The sequence below is a fragment of the Microtus pennsylvanicus genome, chromosome 9 (assembly GCF_037038515.1).
Source record: "Microtus pennsylvanicus isolate mMicPen1 chromosome 9, mMicPen1.hap1, whole genome shotgun sequence".
Lineage (NCBI taxonomy): Eukaryota > Metazoa > Chordata > Mammalia > Rodentia > Cricetidae > Microtus > Microtus pennsylvanicus.
In genome coordinates this window covers 50195868-50220440 of record NC_134587.1, presented here as the reverse complement: position 1 = coordinate 50220440, position 24573 = coordinate 50195868, and the positions used below count along the sequence as shown (strand labels likewise).

Here is a 24573-nt window from a genome sequence, read left to right as displayed (position 1 = left end):
CCACAGTGCCGTCTTTGGGAAGTTCCAGCATTGTTCAGTGTGCTGAGCCCCTGAGGACTAATGGCATGCCAGTGGGAAACAGTGGCTGTGTGGTTTGGATGTTTCAGAATTTGTGTTGTTTAGCGGTGGGTTTCAAGGCTCAACTCAGCACACCTGTCCGGCCCAGCAGGGATAAAACAGTCATATTTCACATTGATTGAATCCTGATGTTCCCCCAAAGAACAGAATGAACTCACTGTCCCACGATGCTATCAACCATCCAATCACAACTTTGCGGGGAAAACAAAAAACAAAACAACAAAAAAGCCCTTGAGTCCATCCCACATCCTGATGAGAGCTGTGCCCCCAAGCTAGGCAAGTCTGCAGTGCTCCCAGGTAGGCAAGGCCGCAGTGCTCCCGGCTAGGCAAGGCCGCAGTGCTCCCAGGTAGGCAAGGCCACAGTGCTCCTGGCTAGGCAAGGCCGCAGTGCTCCCAGGTAGGCAAGGCCGCAGTGCTCCTGGCTAGGCAAGGCCGCAGTGCTCCCAGGTAGGCAAGTCTGCAGTGCTCCCGGCTAGGCAAGGCCACAGTGCTCCTGGCTAGGCAAGTCTGCAGTGCTCCCAGGTAGGCAAGGCCACAGTGCTCCCGGCTAGGCAAGGCCGCAGTGCTCCCAGGTAGGCAAGGCCACAGTGCTCCCTGCTAGGCAAGGCCGCAGTGGTGACTGCACTTTTCTGGAGCAATGCCTACAGGGAGATGTGAGGTTTGCCTGGAGTCACCTGTTATACTTTAACCTCTATGTCACAGTGATTCCCCCTCCTACACACACACACACACACACACACACACACGGAAGTCTGTCCTGACCTCTTTTACCACTGGGATGTATTTGCCCACCTACAGAATCAGAACTAGAAACCCTGGGACTTCCCAGTGCCAACAGGAAAAGTACAGTTTATTTCAATGGCAGAGAACAACCCAAGTGTTGATAAAAACAAACAAAAGAAAACACTACCAATCATGATTGCATTCAGAGCGCTGCGACTGGCTGGTTGTGTGCTCAGTAAACTGACTGTGGTCTGTATTCTCTGGGTATAAGTTGGAGGTTCGGAAAGGGGCCGTCTGACTTCTCATCTCTGTAGTCTCCTTGGTGTATCTCAGGAAGGCAGTCTGTAGACATCACTGGAATCACCTGAATGAGAAAAAAGTCAAATTGATGTATCTCATTTATTAGAATGGCAAAAAATCAACAATACCAAATGTTGGGAAATACAGAAAGCATTCGGAAGCCTTGTTTATTGCTAGTGGGAATACAAAATTGGCGCTGCCACTTTGGAAGAAATTTTGTCAGTTGCTTCAAAACTGAACATGTTCTTATCATAATCTAGCGATCACATTCCTTGGTGTTAATCCAAGTGAGTTGAAAACATGTCTACACAAAAGCCTGCATATAGGTATTTTTAGGAGCTTTCTTCATAATTGCTAAAACTTGGAAGCCAACAAGTGTTCCCTTTACAGGTGAATGTAAGAATGAGCTGTGGTCAGTTCAGACAACCAGATATTATTCAGTGCTGAAAAGTGAGCTACGAAGTCACAGGAAGCATGGAGAACTTTTTGTCACTTGTCACTAAGTGAAGAACAGACTCCAGAAAGGTTCTTGTCCTGGCAGTGTCTGTCACCTCTGGAGTCACCAGAGAGGAGGGGCTTTCACGTGACACAGCTGGGGTCACCAGAGAGAAAATGCCTCCAATAAGATCTCACTGTAGGGTATTTTCTTAATTAGTGATTGATGAGGGAGGGCCCATTCCATTGTGGGTGGTGCCATCCTGGGCTGGTGGTCCTGGGTTCTATAGTAAGGCAGGCTGAGCAAGCCATGGGGGGCAAGGCAGTAAGCAGCACCCTCCATGGCCTCTGCATCAGCTCTGCCTCCGGGTTCCTCCCTGCTGGAGTTTCTGTCCTGACTTCTATGGTTCTTTCCTTCGGACATCTATGGGCTGCAGTGTGAGTGTGAACTGGCTGCTCTTTCCTTCTGACGTCTGTGGGCTGCAGTGTGAGTGTGAACTGGCTGACTCTTTCCTTCTGACGTCTGTGGGCTACAGTGTGAGTGTGAACTGACTGGCTCTTTCCTTCTGACTTCTGTGGGCTGCAGTGTGAGTGTGAACTGGCTGTTCTTTCCTTCTGACTTCTGTGGGCTGCAGTGTGAGTGTGAACTGGCTGCTCTTTCCTTCTGACTTCTGTGGGTTGTAGTGTGAGTGTGAACTGGCTGCTCTTTCCTTCTGACGTCTGTGGGCTACAGTGTGAGTGTGAACTGGCTGGCTCTTTCCTTCTGACGTCTATGGGCTGCAGTGTGAGTGTGCACTGGCTGCTCTTTCCTTCTGACTTCTGTAGGCTGTAGCGTGAGTGTAAACTGGCTGCTCTTTCTTCTGCCCTTGCTCTTGGTGTTCTAGCAAAGCACCAGTCACCCAGGACAGGTCCACGCATCCTGCTCCTGCTTCTGGAGGAGGCAAAGCTATAGTACCAGGAGCAAGACTGGCGACTGAGGAGCTGAGGGAGAGAGAAGGGGGAAAGAAGGGCCTAGAAGACTCTTAAGGAGTGAAGCTGTTCTGGGTGTAGCTGACTTTGTGCTTGTACATTTCCCTGCATGAACCTTAGTATAAGCTAGGTGTGCATCAGTGGAAGTGTGGCAGCTGTCACAAACCTGCCACCTGGGGCATGGTGGCCCTGTAGGGAAGGCTGTGCATGTGTCTAGGCAGGAGGTGTGTGGGTACTCTCAATACTTTCAGCTCTATCTAAAAAAGACATAAGTGTTAAAATAGAGCCAGGCTGTAGCACGGCTGACTGCACGGTGTGCGTGGAGCTCTAGGTTTGATCCCAGGCACCATGAAGTCTGCAGACGTTGTGGCACATTGCAATCTTACCAGGAGTATAAGAAGCTCAAGGCCATCTTTGATACATTCCCTGTATCACAGAGGACGGGGTGGTGCTGATGGGAGTAGATCTCCATCCTCCACACATTCCCTGTGTCACAGAGGATGGGGTGGTGCTGGTGAGAGTAGATCTCCATCCTCCACACATTCCCTGTATCACAGAGGTCAGGGTAGTGCTGATGGGAGTAGATCTTCATCCTCCACATCATACCCTGTATCACAGAGGATGGGGTGGTGCTGGTGAGAGTAGATCTCCATCCTCCACACATTCCCTGTATCACAGAGGTCAGGGTAGTGCTGATGGGAGTAGATCTTCATCCTCCACATCATACCCTGTATCACAGAGGACGGGGTGGTGCTGGTGAGAGTAGATCTCCATCCTCCACACATTCCCTGTATCACAGAGGACGGGGTGGTGCTGATGGCAGTAGATCTCCATCCTCCACACATTCCCTGTATCACAGAGGACGGGGTGGTGCTGATGGCAGTAGATCTCCATCCTCCACACATTCCCTGTATCACAGAGGACAGGGTGGTGCTGATGGGAGTAGATCTCCATCCTCCACACATTCCCTGTATCACAGAGGACAGGGTGGTGCTGATGGGAGTAGATCTCCATCCTCCACATCATACCCTGTATCACAGAGGACAGGGTGGTGCTGATGGGAGTAGATCTCCATCCTCCACACATTCCCTGTATCACAGAGGACAGGGTGGTGCTGATGGGAGTAGATCTCCATCCTCCACATCATACCCTGTATCACAGAGGACAGGGTGGTGCTGATGGCAGTAGATCTCCATCCTCCACACATTCCCTGTATCACAGAGGACGGGGTGGTGCTGATGGGAGTAGATCTCCATCCTCCACACATTCCCTGTATCACAGAGGACGGGGTGGTGCTGATGGCAGTAGATCTCCATCCTCCACACATTCCCTGTATCACAGAGGACAGGGTGGTGCTGATGGGAGTAGATCTCCATCCTCCACATCATACCCTGTATCACAGAGGACAGGGTGGTGCTGATGGGAGTAGATCTCCATCCTCCACACATTCCCTGTATCACAGAGGACGGGGTGGTGCTGATGGCAGTAGATCTCCATCCTCCACACATTCCCTGTATCACAGAGGACGGGGTGGTGCTGATGGCAGTAGATCTCCATCCTCCACACATTCCCTGTATCACAGAGGACAGGGTGGTGCTGATGGGAGTAGATCTCCATCCTCCACACATTCCCTGTATCACAGAGGATGGGGTGGTGCTGATGGGAGTAGATCTCCATTCTCCACATCATACCCTGTATCACAGAGGACAGGGTGGTGCTGATGGGAGTAGATCTCCATCCTCCACACATTCCCTGTATCACAGAGGACGGGGTGGTGCTGATGGGAGTAGATCTCCATCTTCTGCACATTCCCTGTATCACAGAGGACAGGGTGGTGCTGATGGGAGTAGATCTCCATCCTCCACACATTCCCTGTATCACAGAGGACGGGGTGGTGCTGATGGGAGTAGATCTCCATCCTCCACACATTCCCTGTATCACAGAGGACGGGGTGGTGCTGATGGGAGTAGATCTCCATCTTCTGCACATTCCCTGTATCACAGAGGACAGGGTGGTGCTGATGGCAGTAGATCTCCATCCTCCACACATTCCCTGTATCACAGAGGTCAGGGTAGTGCTGATGGGAGTAGATCTCCATCCTCCACATCATACCCTGTATCACAGAGGAGGACGGGGTGGTGCTGTGCTTAGACTTAACCTAACACAGAGAAGGTAAGGATGTTATGAATTGCTAGTGGACTTGGGCAACATACTTTCTGTTTGGCCTGGCAACAACACTGGCGTTTTTGAGCTGTTGAAGTACACCTTTGACGGCAGGCTTCTAAATATGGGAACGGAGCCTCAGGATGAAACTTACTCAGTAGTTGGGAACACATACCTCTCAGGCTGGCCAGCTTCCAGGAGCAAGAGGGCAGGACTGTGCATGCCCAGTTGTTCTTACTAAGTTGGCAGTGGGAGAAGTTTCCACTTTCCCCAGGGACTGGGGGACCAGCTGGTGCAGAGGAGCCAGGATGCTGTGCTAACGTGTTCCTCCACATGCAAACACATACCTGGTGTGTGGAGAAGTCATTCCTGTGGCACAAATAATAAAAACCCAGAGACAGATGCTGGGGTCCAAGCTGAAGATCAGAAAAGCAAAGCAGCCACCCACTAGAGAGACCTTTTACCTCTACTAAATCTTAATACAGAATCCTCAGACCCCACTCTCCAGTGAGTTCCTGTGTCTGCCCCTGTATTCCTCTCTCTGCCCAGCCATATCACTCTTGTTTCTGTCTCCCTAGTGCTGGGGTTAAAGGTGTGTGACCCCCAGACACTGGGATTAAAGGTATGTGCCACCACTCCCTGGCCCCTAGTGGCTTAGCTTTGTACCCTGATCCTCAAGCTCTAGTATTAAAATACAAATAAAATACACTGCACAATCCCCTCCTAAACGTGACATCCAGAGCACCTGATTCCCACATCATAACGGCACATGGTTGAGTGTGTTCCTCTCTGTTTCAGGTACATTGAGCACTACTTGGAAGATTTCCTGGACTCTGCTAACAGGTACTTCATGGTTGGCCACAGGGTCATATTTTATGTCATGATGGACGATGCCTCCAGAATGCCCGCCGTCCACCTGAGTCCCCTGTACTCTCTGCAAGTGTTTGAGATCAAGTCAGAGAGGAGGTGGCAGGACATCAGCATGATGCGCATGAAGACCATCGGGGACCACATCCTGGCGCACATACAGCATGAGGTCGACTTCCTCTTCTGCATGGATGTGGACCAGGTCTTCCAGGACAGTTTTGGTGTGGAGACTCTGGGCCAGTTGGTAGCTCAGCTGCAGGCCTGGTGGTACAAGGCCGATCACGACGAGTTCACCTATGAGAGGCGGGAGCTGTCGGCAGCGTACATCCCATTTGGACAGGGGGATTTTTATTACCACGCAGCCATTTTTGGAGGAACACCCATCCATATCCTCAACCTCACCCGGGAGTGCTTCGAGGGGATCCTCCAGGACAAGAGGAATGACATCGAAGCGCAGTGGCACGACGAGAGCCACCTCAACAAGTATTTCCTTTCCAACAAACCCACGAAAATCTTATCCCCAGAGTACTGCTGGGACTACCACATAGGCTTGCCTTCGGAAATTAAAAACGTCAAGGTAGCATGGCAGACAAAAGAGTATAATTTGGTTAGGAGTAACGTCTGACCTCAGATTGGGTCGGTAGATTTCTAAATTTGACAGAGAATTATTCTGGCTAATTCCTCAAAGAAAAAAAAGTAATAATGGTTAATGTTAATTTAAAAATCAAAATCAAAGCCCACCAACATGGCAAACATGTACTATTTCTCCGTATAGCTTTGAGCCTTGTAACATGTGAGAAAGAGGCATGGTCAGTGATCGAGTGTAAATTCACAGTGATTTCTTATATATCCTGGGAGTGGGAAAAGTACTACATAAGCCGAAATCAAAATTCATGTGCCCTCGGTAAAGAAAAAGCCAGAATGTTCTACCCAGTATGTTAGACTGCTTACTGGAAAATAGGGTGCTAAGAGAAATGCTGGATCAGAGTGGGGTGCACTGTGCCCTCGGTTCACCGTCTTCCTGGTTGTGGGGATGCTAGGGCAATGCAGAGAGACGTCACAGCAGGAGACCGTAGGAGGACTTCACAGCTGGTGGCTTCAGGCCACGGGCGGTCCAGGCCCCAGTTATCGTTTGGCTTCTGTGCATGAAGAAGGTCATATCGTGGTGGCACCTGTTCAGAGTCCCAGTAATGTGGGGCTGACCACTTAGAGACTGCACTACGCTGCAGGGACATGGCACGGGGTTGTGCCTGAGCTAAGTTGCAGGTGCAGGCAGTGTTCTTAACAATGGCTACTAGCAGAAATTGAAAGGAAGGTGCGTTTTGTTTTGCCCAAGTTATATTCAGTGGTGAACACTGGTGAGGGGAGGGGATGGCTTTAGAGAGGGAGAATGCTTTTCCACCGGAAGACACTGTCATCTTCTGGTCCTACCACCTGCTTTGAACCTCAAGGTTCCCCGCCTGGAGAACTGACAGGAAGAGAAAACCCTCGGTCACGTGACCTCGTTTCCCCTGCTTTGTCTACGCTATGCAGGTGCAGCAGCCGTCTGTACTGAATTTATAACAACCGGAAACATCACTGTAACTGAGCTGCTAGACGTTCAGTCCCCTCTTCTGAGAGACGCTGAAGATCTATACCAGTAGTTCTCAAACTTCCATTGTGACCCTTACAGTGGGCACACCTTGGATGTCTTACATACCAGATATTTACATTATCATTCGTAACAGTAGCAAAATTATAGTTATGAAGAAGCAACAAATAATTTCTTGGTTGGGGTCAGCACAGCATGAGGAGCTGTAGTAGAGTCTCGAGGCATGTGGAAGGTTGAAACCACTGCTGCATATGGTGACTTACCAGTCAGTGTGAAGGGGCTGTCGGGCCGTATTTCCATATATGCATATATTTATATTTTGCTTGTCTTCCAGTTGTCATCTGTTTCCATTTTCAAGCAGTTTATCTAAAAAGCCATTGTACTGATTGACATACAGTGTGAAGGGCTTCAATAAAAAAGCACCTTACATTTTGTCTACTTTGCACCACCTCTTGCTCTTCAGTTGTTAAAGGAAAAAGTCAAGTGCCCAGCAGCAAGAAAACCCCACAAAATTCCCAACTTGGTGGGCATTGCAAAAGGAAGTGGAGAGCACACGTCGGCCCTGGATTCCGCCTCCCTGCCGCAGAGGCTGCTGGACCAGGCTGAAGTGGGAGAGTTGAATGTCTAAGTCCTGAACCAAAGAAACGATCGATTCTGAAGCGTGGGAAAAAGCTGAAGAAGTTTTGAGGGAATTTCTTGATTTTTTAAAGTTTATCTAAATTTAAATCCTTAATGAGTAAATTTAGGATGTTATTAAAGATAATGTTTAAACATTTTTTGAATAAAAATTCTGGTTTACAATTGAATAAATTATTTTCTCAGTATATTCTGGTCTGGTCATGAATTATGTATCTTCTCCTAAATATGTTCAAAAGGATCAGTTATGATTGTCTGTAATCATGCAGGATTTTAGGACCTTAGCTGTAGAAAAGCTCTCATGACCTCCTGTGACCTCCTGTGACCTCCTGGACCTGTCTGACTACAAAGAGCAGACTTGTCTGTCTCCCTTTCTCCCGTGTGTGTGTGTGTGTGTGTGTGAGAGAGAGAGAGAGAGAGACAGACAGACACATACACACACACACACACAGGGAGAGAGAGAGAGAGAGAGAGAAAGTGAGAGAGAAAGTGAGAGAGAGAGAGAGAGAGAGAGAGAGAGAGAGAGAGAGAGAGAGAGAGAGAGAGAGAGAGAGAGAGAGAGTAGAGGCCAGGAGTTGACCTTCGATGTTTTCCTCAGGACTTATCCACTCTATCTTTGGAGCCAGGGTCTCATTGCCCATGAATGGAGCTCACTGATTTGGTTAGACTAGCTGGCCAGTGAGCTCCAACAAGGTTCTGCCATCTCTACAGCTGCCTGCCCTCATACCCAGATACTTTATGTGGGTTCGCGGGAATCCAGTTAATCGACTCAGCCATTTTCCCAGCCCACGCATGCTCCCAGTATACTCCCCCCCGCCCCCTCCAGTATAAAAGACATTGTCTATAAGGGAGTGATAGGTTGGGTTAGCCGAAGTAACATGGCTGCTCTAACTGACTGGTACGTCAATGTGAGGTCCGAGACTGACTAAAATGGAGAAAGAAAGCAGGAGGAGCCCCAGCGTTTCTCTCTGCTTCATGACTATAGGTGCAGTGTGACTGAGTTGCCTCACGTCCAGGCTGCCACAACTTCCTCCTTCAGGGTCTGGCAGACAGAACCCTCTTCCTGTGGTTCGCAAGCTGAGAACTCAAGGGTTGTGGCTTGTGTTCAGGCTGAGGCTGTAGCTGAAGCAGACAGAGTCTGGTGCCAACTGGGGGGCCGGAGGCCTGGCATGCGTTTGCCCTTTCTGCAAAGCAGTGGCTCTCCGCTTTGGACTCACTGCCCTCTCTGCCCTCGCAGCCATTTGGCAGGGGCAGTATCTGCATCTCTTGCTCCTCACAACTGGTGTGTGAGTGTGGGTACCACTGGCATTTAGTGGGTAGATATAAGGAGCACCTCTAAATGATTCACAGTGCACAGATGCACAGGGCGCTGAACCCCACCCCAAGACATGTCCTTAGTGCCAGTCTCGGAGCCTGGTGCCCTGCTCTTTCAGATCTCACTAGCAGAAAGCGTCTTGTTCATGTGGGAAATGGCCTGATTAAGTGTCAGGAGGTCTTTTTTTAATTTATTAGATTTTTTTTTAAAAAAAATACCAATCCAAGGTCCCACACCCTCCCACCCCACCCCCATCCAATCCTCATAGAGGGTAAGACACATTGCTTTGTGGGGAAGGTCCAAGGCCCTCCCTACTATATTGAAGCTGAGCAAGTTATCACCCAAAGAGAATAAGATCCCAAAAAACTAGTATATGCAGTAGAGATAAATCCCGGTGCCACTGCCAGTGGCCCCTCAGTCTGCCCCAGCCATGCAACTGTCAACCACATTCAGCGGGACTAGTTTGGTCCTATGTTTGTTCCTTCCCAGTCCTGCTGGAGTTGGTGAGCTCCCATTAGCTCAGGTAAACTGTTTCAGTAGGTGTACCCTTCATGGTCTTGACCTCTTTGCTCATATTCTCACTCCTTCCACTCTTTAACTGGACCTTTGGAGCTCAGTCCAGTGCTCCGATGTGGGTCTCTGCCTCTGTTTCCATCTGTTGTTGGATGAAGGGTCTATGGTGATATTTAAGATATTCATCAGTCTGACTACAGGACAAGACCAGTTTGGGCACCCTTTCTATTGCTTGGGGTCTTAGCTGGGGTCATCCTTATGGATTCATGGGAATTTCTTTAGAGCCAGGTTTCTGCTAATCCTATAATGGCTCCCTCAGTCAAGATATCTCTTCGCTTGTTCTCACCTCTGTCCTTCCTCCATCTCAGCTATCCCATTCCCTCAAGTCCTCAACCCTTCCCTTCTCCCTTTCTCTTCCCCTTCTCCACCTCCCTTCTCCCTCCACCCCCATGCTCCCAATTTTTTCAGGATATCTTGTCTGTTTCCAATTTCTAGGTGGGTCTATATTTTTTTGGGGGGTCATCTTATTACTTAGCTTCTCTAGGATCATGAACTATAGGCTCAATGTCCTTTGTTTATAGCTAGAATCCACTTAAGAGTGAGAACATATCATATTCATCTTTTGGGTCTAGGTTACCTCACTAAGGATAGTGTTTTCTAATTCCATCTATTTGCATGAAAAATTCAAGATGTCATTGTTTCTTACCGCTTTTGAGTAGTTCTCTAATGTGTAAAGGCAGCCTATGAATGGGAAAAGATCATCACCAACCCCACATCAGACAAAGGACTGATCTCCAAAATATATAAAGAACTCAAAAAATTAGACATTAAAATTCTAAATAACCCAAGTAAAAAATGGGGTACTGAACTGAACAGAGTTCTCAACAGAAGAATCTCAAATGGCCAAAAGATACTTAAGGAAATGTTCAACATCCTCAGCTATCTGGGAAATGCAAATCAAAACAACTCTGAGATAGCATCATACACCTATCAGAATGGCTAAAATCAAAAACACTAATGATAGTTTATGCTGAGAGGATATGGAGTAAGGGGAACACTCATCCATTGCTGGTAGGAATGCAAACTTGTACAACCACTTTGGAAATCAGTATGGTGGTTTCTCAGAAAATTGAGATTCAATCTACCTCAGGATCCAGCAATACCACTCTTGGGCATATACCCAAAAGATGCTCAATACTACAAAAGCATTTGTTCAACTATGTTCATAGCAGCATTATTTGTAATAGCCAGACCCTGGAAACAACCTAGATGCCCCTCAACTGAAGAATAGATAAAGAAAAAGTGTCAGGAATTCGAGAGCTCACTTTCTTTCTAGAATCCAGAGCTCAGACAAAGGCATATCCCCTAGTGGACACCAGAGGGCAGGAGTTCCAAAGATACCCAGTTTCTGAAGTGACTAAAAATTAAGAGTGACTAAAAACTCTGTTTGTTGCTATCGAGGGAGGCATATTTGTAGAAATGGTGCTGATTCTGCATGTAGATGGAAGTAGCCCTGCAAGCTTAGGGGATGCCCCTGTGAAAGTTATGCAAATTCAGGACATTTACAATGACTTAGCTGTGACTGTCCAGAGGGAAGGAGGTTCTGGTCTTGGCTATGAAGACCAGGAGCAGCCTTGGTGTGTTCAAGTACCCAGGGCTTGCTGGCAGGCTGGTGCAGTGATCTACTGGCGACAAGGGAGAGCTGCTAACGAGCAGGCTTGTGAGAACCTCACATGGGTGACGTCACTGGCATTTGAAGCCCTCGTGGAAATCAGCAAGACCCTGGACCACCTTTCTTTTTCCTCCCCCTCCTTTCTCTTTTGTGTCATTGTGTTTGTGCCCCTGTGAATACTTTGCTATCTCTCACATCTCTGTAACCAGGAAGTGAGTGGAACCAAGGACCTGGAGGCTCTCAAGGCTGAAAATAGCGCTGTCCTAAGAAAACTTCTGAAAGTGGGACCTGTTGGTTGGTTTTTACTTTTTGGTCTTTGGGGAGCCCTCCATCCAGCTCCCAAATAATCGCATGGAGATTTTTTATTGCTTATGAATGTCCTCCCTTAGCTTGGCTTGTTTCTATCCAGCTTTTTGTAACTTAAATGATCCCATCTGCCTTTTGCCTCTGGGCCTTTTTTATCTTTCTCTATTTCTGTATCCCTTTCTTTCCTTCTTCCTCGGTGGATGGCTATGTAGCTCGGTGACTGGCCCTGACATCTTCCTCTCCTTCTGCATTTCTCATTTCTTCTCCTCACCCCCCCCCAATCTCTTCTCTTCCCAGATTTTTCCTCCTATTTTTTTCTCTCTCCCCACCAGCCCTGCCTATCCTTTCTCCTGCCTTGCTATTGATCATTCAGCTCTGTATTAGACCAATTGGGTATTTTAGATAGCCAAAGTAATATAGCTTCACAGAGTTAAACAAATGCAACATAAAAGAATGTAACACATTTTTTGCATCATTAAACAAATGTTCCACAGCATAAACAAATATAGCATGTCTTAAAATAATATTCTACAACAGTGACTACCAACTCTATGGTTGTAGCTGAACTGGGGTCAACCCTCCAGAAGTAGCTGCCACTTCTGGCTGTGAATCCAGGTATCATTTCCACACATCCAAAATACATCCCACTATGATCAAAAGTTGTTCTGCAATGTTTTAGCACAGCCGCTCTCTCAAGGGATACAGGGTGGTCTGCAGATGTAGCAAGGGACAGATTTCTGAGAGTATTTAACAATTGCTTCTTTGGGTCTTGTAGGCAGTTCATTTGATTATTGGAGTTTTTAGGGTCAGAGTCTGGGCTCTGGCAGCTCCACCTAGCTAAGCTTGGCCACACGTTCGCACTGCGCTAATTAAAGAAATAGGTAGGTCATGGTGAAATTCACAGAAAGAAGATTTACTCAGTGCAGCCACATTAGGAAGAGGAACAAATAAAGAGGTCCAATGGCATCCATCCTCAAGCCCTTCTTAGGAGTTCTGACAGGTTTGTGTTTATGTTTAAGTAGAAAGTAAGGAGTATGCATAGCTAGGCGTCCCTGGCCAAAGTGAGGTTTTACTTGTCAGCGTCCCAGCTCCAGCCTATCCTGAAGGACGATCTGACATGTTGTGGAACTAGGTGAAAACTCTTTCCAGGAGACAGGTTCCTCTGCTGGGCGCCAGTATTCAGTCTTTTCATTTTCTCAACAGGAGATTCTTATAGAGGACATGCCAATTCCTTAGGGTGCGCTGTCTCAGAAATCTCACCATCAAAGGCAGGGGCATGGGTGTCCTTCTTGGACAGCTATAGGTGTGTTCTGCAGTTTGTGAAGAGAACAGTAAGCTCAAATCACTCCTAAATATACGACAGTTAGTGCAGAGGCATGGTGGAAAGGGGAGGCAATCATAGTAATTAATGCGGGGTTAAAGGAGAGACGCATTGGTAATCTGCTCCAAGGATGCTATGGTTTGGATACGGTTCTACCCATAAAGCTCACATTGAAATCAGGGCCCAGTGGGGCAGAGTTGAGTTGTGTGGGGCACGAATAGGGATTAATGCCTTTCGAGGAAGGAACCATTGCTCAGGAAATTGGTTTCTGTGAGTTGGGTTGTTAGCAAGTTCGCCAACTCCCTTCCATCTCTCAAACGTGTGCTTCTCTGCACAAAGCATGTCTGCTTTAGTGTGTGTTGGACTGCCACAAGGCTCTCACTGGGATCTTGGCAGGTTCTGGTGACACACTCTTGGACTTCTGGGACTAGAGGCCACAAACTTCCCTTTGTAAAGCACCCAGACTCCAGTATTTTGTGGTAGCAATGCAACCCACACCAAGAAGCAAGCACTAACTAAAGCAGTGAACCAGATTCAGTGACCCTTGTTCCAGGGGTTCTGACAAGGTGAGCCTTCAACTACCTGTCCCATTGACTGCACACCTCTCAGCGTCCACCGGGGCAAGGTAACTTGCCTGTAGCCCAGATCAGTTGGAGACCTCCTCTAGGCTTTCATGGGAAGCTGATTGCTTTTTACGTTTATTAGGTGGATGGGAGGCAGTTGGACATTCACAGCTGCGGGTTACCACTTCCAAATTCCAAAATCAGCCCAAAGGAGTTTTTGTCTTTCTTAGTGGCAGGGGACACTCAACATTTGCTTACTAAATTGGCTGCATTCTGGAGTTGCCTGGATTGAGAATATTCATATCTGGATCTCACCCCCCAAGATTGCTATTCAGCCTGCATGGGGTGGGACTTGAACACGGGGAGTTTCAGCTTTCCTGTGTGATTCTGATGTGTATGCTAAGAAGCTGGGCAAGGACTGCATTATGGTGGAGCAATTTGCTTTTGGTGTGTAGTTTGGGGTTTTTTGTTTAGGTTTTATATTTTTTATTGTTTGGGATTTGTTAAAATTCTTGAACTTTTCAGCTAATAAACTTTTTATGAATCAAGTTTAGGCTGCCTTTAAAAAGTATACAGTTAAAAACAAAGATGGCAGGGCTGCCGGCATAGCAGCGGAGCTCCGAGGAGGCTCCACAGGGAGATACGGCAGCAGAAAAGGAGTCTGCAGGACCTACTGTAGCCCCAAAACAACTTTCAAAAGGGGGGAGGCAGGGTGACGTCTCATGGGACAATGATTTTAAAAAGTGGATGCACAAAATTGAAAGGAAAGGTAGCAGAACAGAACAGCACTCAGTGAAGAACACAAAACTACACCCTTCTCTGCTGGCCTCAGTCTGCAGACTGTAAGCACAGAGGTCATGCTGGATGAGCCGCAGGGTGGCCTGCAGCAGACCCCCAGTATGGAGCTGCCACAGGCTATTACTGCCTGAGATGCTTGCCCTGCTAGGAGACTGAGAGTGCAGCCACTTGCTACTATTAGCCTACCAGCACAAAGGCCTGGCGCTGAGCCTTGGTGCAGCTGACATTAAAGATAGGGATGGGTGTGGTACCCTAGAGCTTGCATGGAACATGCCCTTCCCCAGCCCTGCCTAGCTGCAAGATTTCTCTGACTCTGGTCTGATGGCAGAAGATACAATATAATCCCACACTAGTTCAGAATTGCATATAATAAAGGGTTATTTATTTAGGGGAGATTCACAGATCACAGTCCCAGATCACAGTCCCAGATCACAGTCCCTTTGCATGAACAGGGAGCAGGAACAGAGTCTAGCAGCCAGAAACAAGAGCTGGAAGCAAGAGAACAAATACGTGCTTTACAGCTGCATTTATAGTATAAAAGATTATACCCAAGTGGGCTGGTATCTTAAAGGCTATTGGCTGAAGGACCTCTCACGGCACCTCCTCCTTTTGTTTAAATAAGAGAGTTCTAAACCCAATACAAAACTATATACACTTGGGACAGATATCAAGATTAGAATTACAGATATCAAGATTAGAATTACAGCCATCATAAATGATATTAAGCAAGGAACATATCCTAATGTTTTAACAAACATACTATCCTAAGGCAAAGTCTCATTTGCAATGTTGGAGCAACCAACTTTGGCTAAGGCATAGAGTAACTGACCGACCATTTTCAGAGGCAGGAACATTTTCAGAACCATCTTACCCTGTCTTGGCAAGGTTTGATAATCTTTTTTCTTGTATTCTGCTTGTCTACTTTGTCAGTGGTTGGGTTCCTTGCCCAAAGGCCAGTTGTGTCAAGAAGAAAACAAACTCCAAGTGGAGTGTCTTTGGTGCTAAACACTCTTGGGAATAGATCAGTGCTGCCAGGAGCAATCGTGTCTCACATCAACAGAATCCTAAGTTATTTAAATGCCATGTTCTATAGATCTTTGAAGTGGTTGAAGATTACCTATCTATGTAGAATACAATCTCTATATATCTAAAGAACCTAATTAGTCTGACTATAAGTATGACAAACATGAATGACCATTGACCTATAATACTTAATACCTATATAACAAAGATTAAGACTTCATATCAGAATATTAAACAATCTTTAAGCAACTGTGCAGTAAAGGAGGACAATGACCTCAAAATATAAACAATGTGTAAATGTCTTGATCTGAGGTAGAGATATATAATGCAATATGATAACTATATCCTAAAATTGTATCAGAATACAAAATGTCTTAAATAGAGGCAGAAACATGCATGGATATAATATGACAAAATAACTTTGCATAGGTGTACAAATATTGTAACAGAAATAGGCACATATTCAATATAACAAATATAATTTGAACTTGCATCAATATACAAAAATCTATACTTAATGTAAATTGCCCATAAATAATAGCTCACAAATATTCACTTTATTACTATTATGAGTGTAAGTTCACACTAATCTACCTATTATCCCATTCTTTTTTTTTGAGCTCTCCATCCCAACCCCTAATCCTATATGAGTAATAATTACCCCCTAAATGGTGTCCCTAACCATGAGGATAAACTTTATTGGGAGAGGGACGTTGTCTTCTAGAATTGCTTCCAGCTGTCATGGGGGCGACATTTTTTTTCTATGGGATCCTATAAAAGTAAAATGATGGTTAAGTTTCAAGTTTGCTGTTTTGTATAACTGCAAATGGTCTTTGAGTAGTTGATAGAGTTGTTTTGTTTGTTTGTTTGTTTGTTTGTTGAAGTTCTTATTTGGAGTTCTGGCCAGAACTTTGTAAGAAGGTACACCATTTCTGCAGCTGATACCCCAAAACCAGTCTCATGGTAGCGCTATCAGCATCATGATGTCATGTCAACCAGGTGGAGTCGTTGTAGGGCCCATCTTCTTCCTGGAAGCTTCAAAGATTACTGCAGGAAAATCTACTGTTCATTGTAGAAAACTTAAATATTATTCATACAGACATATATTCAATTAAAGATATGATATAGACAAAATGGGCATGGAAAAAAGTAAAATATTTCCTTAAAATCTATCTTCTTTCTGTCTCATACTAGACGGCTCCTGACATGAGATAGAAACTCTGAATTTTTCTTTTAACAACATGCTCTAAATTGAGAAAGATAGCCACTGTCCAACTCTAAAGCCAGCTCTTATCTTTAAGTAGAGATGAACACATGTCCAGATAATCAAATTTTACCATGTAGATAATACAGCATCATAAACCAGATTTCTCTTTTTTTATTGTTGATCTTTCTGGGTAGCTATCTTTTCATCTTTAGGCATCTAGATGTCCAAGGTCTCTCAACTCTTTGAAGATGAGTATTTTCTTGCAAAGACAAGAACAGAACCCTGCCCCAATCCTTATGAGGCTTTCTTACAACATGAATGGCTGTCACCTCTGTGGATGTCATTTCTCTTTCTCAAGAGGTTTCTCTTTTTCAAACTGAATATTTATTAATTTTTATGGTATCCGTAATTTTTCTTCTCCTGTGAAAACAAGAGAGAAACCTCTTTCCCAACAGAGCACATTTCCTGGTTTCCATTGTGAAGTCAGCACATCCTTGAAACATACCGGCTGATTTAATTCAGAAGTTTTTCTATCTCTCTGCTGCCATTGTTCCTTTCTCATTAGTGTTAAGAAAATTCAAGGTTAATAAAGCATTATGCAATCGATCTGGGGGTATTTTTCATCACTTTCTGTTTGTTTAGCTTATCTTTTATAGTTCAATTTGATCTTTCTATAACTATCTGACCTGTAGGATTGTTTGGTATGCCTGTAATATGCTTTATATTATAATAAACAAAAATCTGTTTCATTTTCTTAGACACATATGCTGGACTATTGTCTGTCTTTATTTATGCAGGTATACCCATGATGGTGATGACTTCTAATAAATGTGATTACTGAATCGGCCTTTTCTGAGCTCAAGGCAGTTGCCCATTGAAAACCTGAGTCAATGGTGTGGTGTACATATTTTAATTTTCCAAATTCTATAAAGTGGAATACATCAATCTGCCAGATTCCATTTCTTTGAGTATCCTTTGGGTTACTTCCTTCAGGTAACGGTGCTTGTTTCACATATCTCAGTCTGCATGTATCTACATAAACAAAAAATAACTCTTGCTTTGCTCTGATTGGAGGATTTACAGGAATGCTGTCTTCTTCTGAACTTCATTTTAAGTGTGTGTATCCTTTGCTTGTATTTTGTATTAAAAAGAAAGAAAAAAAAGAAAAAGAATCCCTTATTGTTAAGCATATTGGCATTGTCTGGTGTAGGAGGTTCTTCTGTCTATGTGTTGCTTTCATTGGTTGGATAAAGAAACTGCCTTGGCCTTTTGATAGGGTAGCACTTAGGTAGGTGGGGTAGACAGAACTGAATGCTGGGAAGAAGGGGGACAGAGAGCCGCCATGGAGACGCCAGGTCAGACATGCTAAATCTTTCCCGGTCAACCACGACAAATTATTAGAAATGAGTTAAGTCAAGATGTGAGAGTTAGCCAATAGGAGGCTAGAGCTAATGGCCAAGCAGTGTTTAAATTAATACAGTTTCTGCGTGATTATTTCAGGTACATGCTAGCCGGGTGGCTGGGATCAAAAGCAGGCCCTCTCTCCTATCAACAAATGGCATTCCAACGTGGTAAACTGACTCCATGTAAAATCTGAGAGAGCTTCAAAAAGAATACAGAGTTTAACACAGCATCTTGATGTTTGCTGGTGTCTTGCTGTACCTGCTTTAAGAGAGATTTTCCTGAGTCAGCTGTAATAGGGAAAAAAGCCACACGGTTTAAAAATGCTGACTTTCTGCCAGCAAAACCTTTGTCTCTTGCAGGAGACAGAGCATTTAGATGGGGTTTTGTGAGTAAAGTGCTATAGTGTGCCTAAAAGGGGGGCATTGCACACTGCGGCTCAGAGGCACAAGTGACTCAGAGGCACAAGCAGCTCAGCCATGCTAGCGCTACAGTGCACATGGCTCAGAGGTACAAGTGGCTTCACCATGTTGGACTGGGCAGGGCAAGCAGGCAGTACGTGTATTTGACCTGGGATTGTCACATCTTAGATTCTTAAGAGCTTATCATTTTAAAAGCACAAAGCAAAAGTGTTCCTGGACAGTAAAGAATTACAGATTCACACTAGGACAGATCTAGATGTAAGCAACTTCCAAATGAGTCACAATGTTGAATAAATGTATGGAGGCTTGGGAGAGAGAAGAAAAAGAGTATAGAGACTCATAAAATAAAGTTAATGCTTTAAAAAAGGGTAAAGTCTTTAAAGAGACAGAGTACAGATAACCATAGATTAAAAATAAATAAGCCACGTAAAAATGGAAGATTCACAGACCGTCTGGATTATGTGTATTATTGTGTTTTCTTTAAATTTTTTGACTGTGAAGGAGCTAAGTACAGAGAGATGTTTCATTGTGTGGGCTGCTAAGCTAAACCAGCATGGATATTATAAAGGTATTATGACTTCAGAATTTGGGTCTAAGGATATGATGCTTTGAAAAAGAGATTCTTCTTTTGTCTTCACAGAAGATGAGAACCTGTGGATTGCCTCCAGGCAAATATGGTATGATAGACCATGCCCTCCTGAAAGGTTGCTGTGAACAGCCTCAAAAACTTACTTTGCTCAACTGCCAACTGAGTTGAACCTAGCATACACGATACACCATGAAAGACCTTATTAACAGCACCCCCATACAGCATGAAGCAGTTTGGAGAAAAAAAAACTACGCCCATATTTCCAAATATTGTTTATAAATGTTCTTTTACATTTAAGGGGGATATGATATAGATATGAATAACTTGTATTGGTATGGATTTTGCTTTATTGATATAAATTTAAGGTCAATCTTGTTATATGTATATTTCTACTCTTGATTAAGGTATTGTGATTGTATAGTTCATTTAAAAATGTAATGTATAATTAAGAAATATAGGTTAATAGATAATCTCTATAATAGTCAAGTTTGTAGTCATGTTAGTTAGATTTTTCTAGATGTGCATAGGTATATTTCAGATAGGAATTCTTTATATCTTTCAAAGACTACAGAATATGGCATTTAAAATGTTTTAATAACTTAGGGCTTTTCATGACAAGGAGACGCTTCTGCTCCTGGCAGCACCAAGCTATTTCCTGAGGAAGATGGGCATTAAAGAGGCTCCTTATGGAGTTGGTTAGCCATTTGGGCAAGAAACTGCTCTTGCCTGAACTGTTGCATAAACTGAATGTGAAAAACCCACAGAGAGAAGACTGCTAAACTTGCCAAAAGGTGAGATGATCCTTTGGGGTTTCTGTTTCATGAAAGAGTCTGCAAGACATTCTTCAGGACACAGAAGAAAGTGACTGAACTATCTTTAAAATTTCCTGCTTCATGGAAATGTCTGCTGGATACTATGGGCCTGAAGACTAAAGACAGATGCCCCAATGGTACAGAAGAACTTTGGGTGACTGTCCAGGCAGCGAGATGTCTCTGTCATTTCTAGAGTTTTAGAAGTTGCTTACAATTCACTTCCTGTTCACTTAGTAATATTATATCTTTCTGAAGTCTTTGATAGAGTTGAAGAATAAATAGATAGATAGATAGATAGATAGATAGATAGATAGATAGATAGATAGATAGACAGACAGATAGATAGATAGCACTTTGTGCTAGAGGATCTGGCAGACCCATATGGGATCAGATGTGTGTTATGTTTATGGAATGAAACCTATTCCTGATTTTATCTTGAACCTGTATGAATAAGGAAGTCAATTCTGTATCATCTGGTATAAATTCAGTGGTTTCAATATGCAAGACAACTCTTTCTGCATATTGCAAATCAGAAACTATATTGAGAGGTTATTTAAAGTCCCTTAGTACCCTGAGAATAACATATTCTGCCTTTTGGACAGAATTATGAGGGATTTGTTTCACCTTACTTAATTCTTCTGATTTGTAACCTGCCTTTCCTGATTTATTTGCATTAGTATAAAATGTACAGGCTCCAGTTAGAGGTGCATCATGTTCAATGTGGGTAAGAATCTAAGTAGTTCTCTTTATAAGGTCAATTCTATCACTTTTGGAATAATTGCTATTTATTTCTCCCAAAAAATAACACAAGCTCTTTGCCATGGTTCGTTGTCTTCCCATAGTTTCTTAATTTCATCAGCAGTAAAAGGATCTATAATCTCTGCTGGGTCGATGAAGTCTCAATTTTCCTTTTATAATTAATTCAGAGACTTTTTCCACATAAGTTTTTAATTTTTTACTTGGTTTATGTGGTAAAAAAATTCCATTCTAATATAATATCTTCCCTCTGCACTAAAATTCTTGTAGGGGAAATTCTGGAAGGCAATATGACTAGAATACAAGTAAGATTTGTATTCACTCTATCTGCATGTGCCTCATGTAATTTCTCCTCAACAATCATCAATTATTTTTATGCTTCACTTGTTAATTACCTGGGATTATTTAAGTCTTTGTCATCATCTAAGATTTTGTTTAAATGAACTGTCAGATCAGGTGTTATCCCAACAGCCAGTCGTAGACTAGAAATATCTCCTAACAATCTTTGAAAGTCATTAAGAGTCTATAATCTGTCTTTCCTAATTTGTACCGTTTGTGTTCTAATTTTATGTAAACCTATTTTATAAACTAGGTAATTGATAGAATCTCCTCTTTGTATTTTTTCAGGAGCAATTTGTAGTCCCATTTAGGCAAAACTATCTTTTCAAAGATTATTTCTAAAGTGTCTGCATTTGAGTCAGATAACAAAATGTCATCAATGTAATGGTAGATTATAGAGTTGTATATTATTTCCAATGGTTGACTTACAAAGTATTGGCATATGGTGGAAGTATTGAGAATTCCCTGTGAGAGGATGGTCCATTGGTATCTCCTAGTAGGTTGAGAATTATTATAAGGAAGCACTGTGAAAGAAAATTTTTCTCTATGCTTTTTTTTGTAAAAGTATAGTGAAGAAACAATCCTTTAAATCAATAACTATAAGAGGTTATCCTTTTGGTAATAGAGAAGGCAGAGGAATTCCAGACTGTAGAGGGCCCATAGGTTGGATAACCTTGTTGATAGCTCTTAGATCTGTCACCATTCTCCATTTTCCAGATTAAAATTTAACAATAAATACAGGAGAATTCCTAGGGCTGGTTGATTCTTCAATATGGTGAGTATCTAGTTGCTCCTGTACCAGCTTTTCTAAAGCCTGCAGTTTCTCTTCCATAAAAGGCCATTGTTTAACCCATATGGGTTTCTCATTTAACCATTTTAAAGACAAGGCCATTAGTACCTTTGAAGACTTGCTAGTTTCTTTGTGTTCTTGTACAGCCTGAATGACTTGTGACCTTTGTTTATAATACCTTCCCAGAAACATGAGTTTTTGGGGATGCAGGAATGTTAGCCTAGGTATTCCATTGCTGCGATAGGTCATGGCTCCATAAATTCACTGCAATATTACCTACATATGGCTTCAGCTTTCCCTTCTGTCCTTCTGGTCTTATGCATTCACCCAACCTCATGCTCTGTTTCACTTGAGATAGGGTTCCATTTCCTAGGAATTGAATATCTGCCTCGTGAAAAGGCCCATCTGGATTCCAAGATTCTGGAGTAATGATACTCACGTATGAACCTGTGTCTAGTAATTCCTCAATTACAATGTCATTTATATGCACTCTTAGCTTTGGTCTTTGATCATTTATAGAAGTCTGCCAAAATATGTTTCCTACTTCCTACTGGAGTTTTTGACTTATGCTCCAGGTCATTCTCCATCATCCATAACAGTATGGGGTTTTTTACAGTAGGCACTGGATTGTTTAATTTTCCTGGTGAGACATATTCTCCACAGTGACTGGGAATGACTGGACCTTGTTTGACATTGGGGTCTGTGAGAGGCCCCCCAAGGAGTTTTCTAGTAGTATCAGGATGCTTTGTCTGTTTCTTGTTGGCCTACATTTGTTAGTTCAATGTTGGCCTTTGCCATACCTCCTACATATACCAGAAGGCTGGGTCCTCCTATTTTTACCATTCCTAGAGAAGACATTATTCCTAGGAATTCCCTATCTTCAGTCCCTTTTTAAATGTCCTGTTCTTCCACAATTAAAACATTTGACATTTTGGTGTCTCCTCATACCACTGGAAATTGCTTCTACCCAAACATCAGTACTATAGTCAAATGTTTCAACATTCACTATATGCAAGATCCACTTGTTTGTTTCCTGGCCACCCAGGCTCCCGAAATAATCACGCAGAAACTGTAATAATTAAATCACTGCTTGGCTCATTAGTTCTAGCTTTTATTGGCAAACTCTTACATCTTAATTTAACCCATTTATATTCATATTTTTATCACTACAAGGTCATGGCCTACCAGCAAAGTCTCAGCATGTCTGTCTCCGTGGCAGATTCATGGTGTCTCTCTGACTCTGACCTTCTTTCTCCCACCATTTAGTCCTCCCTGCCTATCTAAATTCTGTCCTATCAACAGGCCAATGCAGTTTCTTTATTTATTAATGGTAATCACAGCACACAAAGGGGACTTCCACATCACCTCCCCCTTTCTGTTTAAATAAAAAGGAATGTATAACTTTAACATAGTAAAATTACATAAAACAAAACAGGTATCAAGCAAAAATTACAGTTACAATATTTCTATTTACTTTATCTTTTATTATAACTAAGGAAAACTATAACTATAAATTCTTCAACTCCATCAAAGACCCCATTTAGGATATAATATTACCTAAAAAAAACAGGAAGTATGTTGTAAGCAACTTCCAAAACTCTAGAATTGACAGAGACATCTCACTGCCTGGACAGTCAACCAAAGTTCTTCTGTACCACTGGGGCATCCATCTTCAGCCTATAGGTCCATAGTATCCAGCAGACTTTCCATGAAGTAAACTTTCAAAGACAGTTCCAACTATACTGGCAGTTTGTTCGTCACATTTTTTTGTGTCCCGCAGAATGTCTAGCAGACTCTTTCATGAAGCAGGAACCCCAAAGGACTGTCTCACCTTTAGGCAAGTTCAGCAGTCATTTCTCTAAGGTCCTGTATGTTCAATGAAGCAGTCTAGGCAAGAACAGTTTCTTGCCTAAATGGCTAACATAAGGAGTCTCTTCGATGCCCATCATCCTTTTGAAGAAGCTGGTTCTGCCAGGAGCAGATGTGTTTCACTGTCATGAAAAGTCTTAAGTTCTTAAACATTTTAAATGCCATATTCTGAAGGTCTCTGAAAGATTTGAAGAAAACCTATCTAACTGAAATAGATCTCTATACATCTAGAAAATCTAACTAACATGATATAAGCTTGACTATTATAGATGATTATCTATTAACCTATATTTCTTAATTATACATTACATTTTTAAATGAACTACACAATCACAATACCTTAATCTAGAGCAGAAATATACATATAACAAGATTGACCTTATTTGCATCAATAAACCAAGATTCATACCAATGCAAATCTCTATAGCATATGCCCCTGTAAGTGTAAAAAATATTTATAGACAATATTTGGGAATATAGGTGTAGTTCTGTCCAAACTTCTTCCTGCTATTTACTGGGTGAAGTATTTTCTTTGTGGGGGTGTTCACAGCAACCTTTCAGGGGGGTCTTGTTCCATCAAACCATTTTGCTCTGGAAGTAATCCACAGGTTCTCATCTTCCATGAAAACAAAAGAAGAACCTCTTTTCCAAAGCAGCATATTCTTAGAATCAAATTTTGAATTCAAAATACCTTTAAAGTATATATGTTGGCTGAGTTTAGCAGTCCCTTGAATCAAATGTCTCTCTGCAGTCAAAAAAAAAATTCAAAGAAAGCACAATAGTATACATAATCCAAACTCTCTCTGTATATCTTTTCATGGCTTATTTTTCTGTCCTCCTTTTTAATATTTATTTATTTGTTTGTTTGTTTTGTATACAATAGTCTATCTGTGTGTATGCCTGCAGGCCAGAAAAGGGCACTAGACCTTATTACAGATGGTTGTGAGCCACCATGTGGTTGCTGGGAATTGAACTCAGGACCTTTGGAAGAGCAGGCAATGCTCTTAACCACTGAGCCATCTCTCCATCCCATTCTGTACTCCTTTTAATTTATTACTGTCTGCACTTTGTCTTTTTAAAGACTTTTTCTTAACAATTTAGCTCTTTTCCAACTC

General features: G+C 43.2%; 1 protein-coding gene across 6 annotated transcripts in view; it reads left to right on the top strand.

Moving 5' to 3' along the window:
- Ggta1 (glycoprotein alpha-galactosyltransferase 1 (inactive)) overlaps positions 1–7950 on the top strand; it is an 83759-nt gene extending 75809 nt beyond the window's left edge. For all 6 annotated transcript variants that reach the window (XM_075986008.1, XM_075986007.1, XM_075986002.1 and 3 more), the window contains one exon: positions 5467–7950. In XM_075986008.1, the coding sequence (XP_075842123.1) occupies positions 5467–6160 (694 nt within the window). In that variant the 3' untranslated portion in view covers positions 6161–7950. The remainder of the gene's footprint in view (positions 1–5466) is intronic.
- The last annotated feature ends 16623 nt before the right edge of the window (positions 7951–24573 follow it).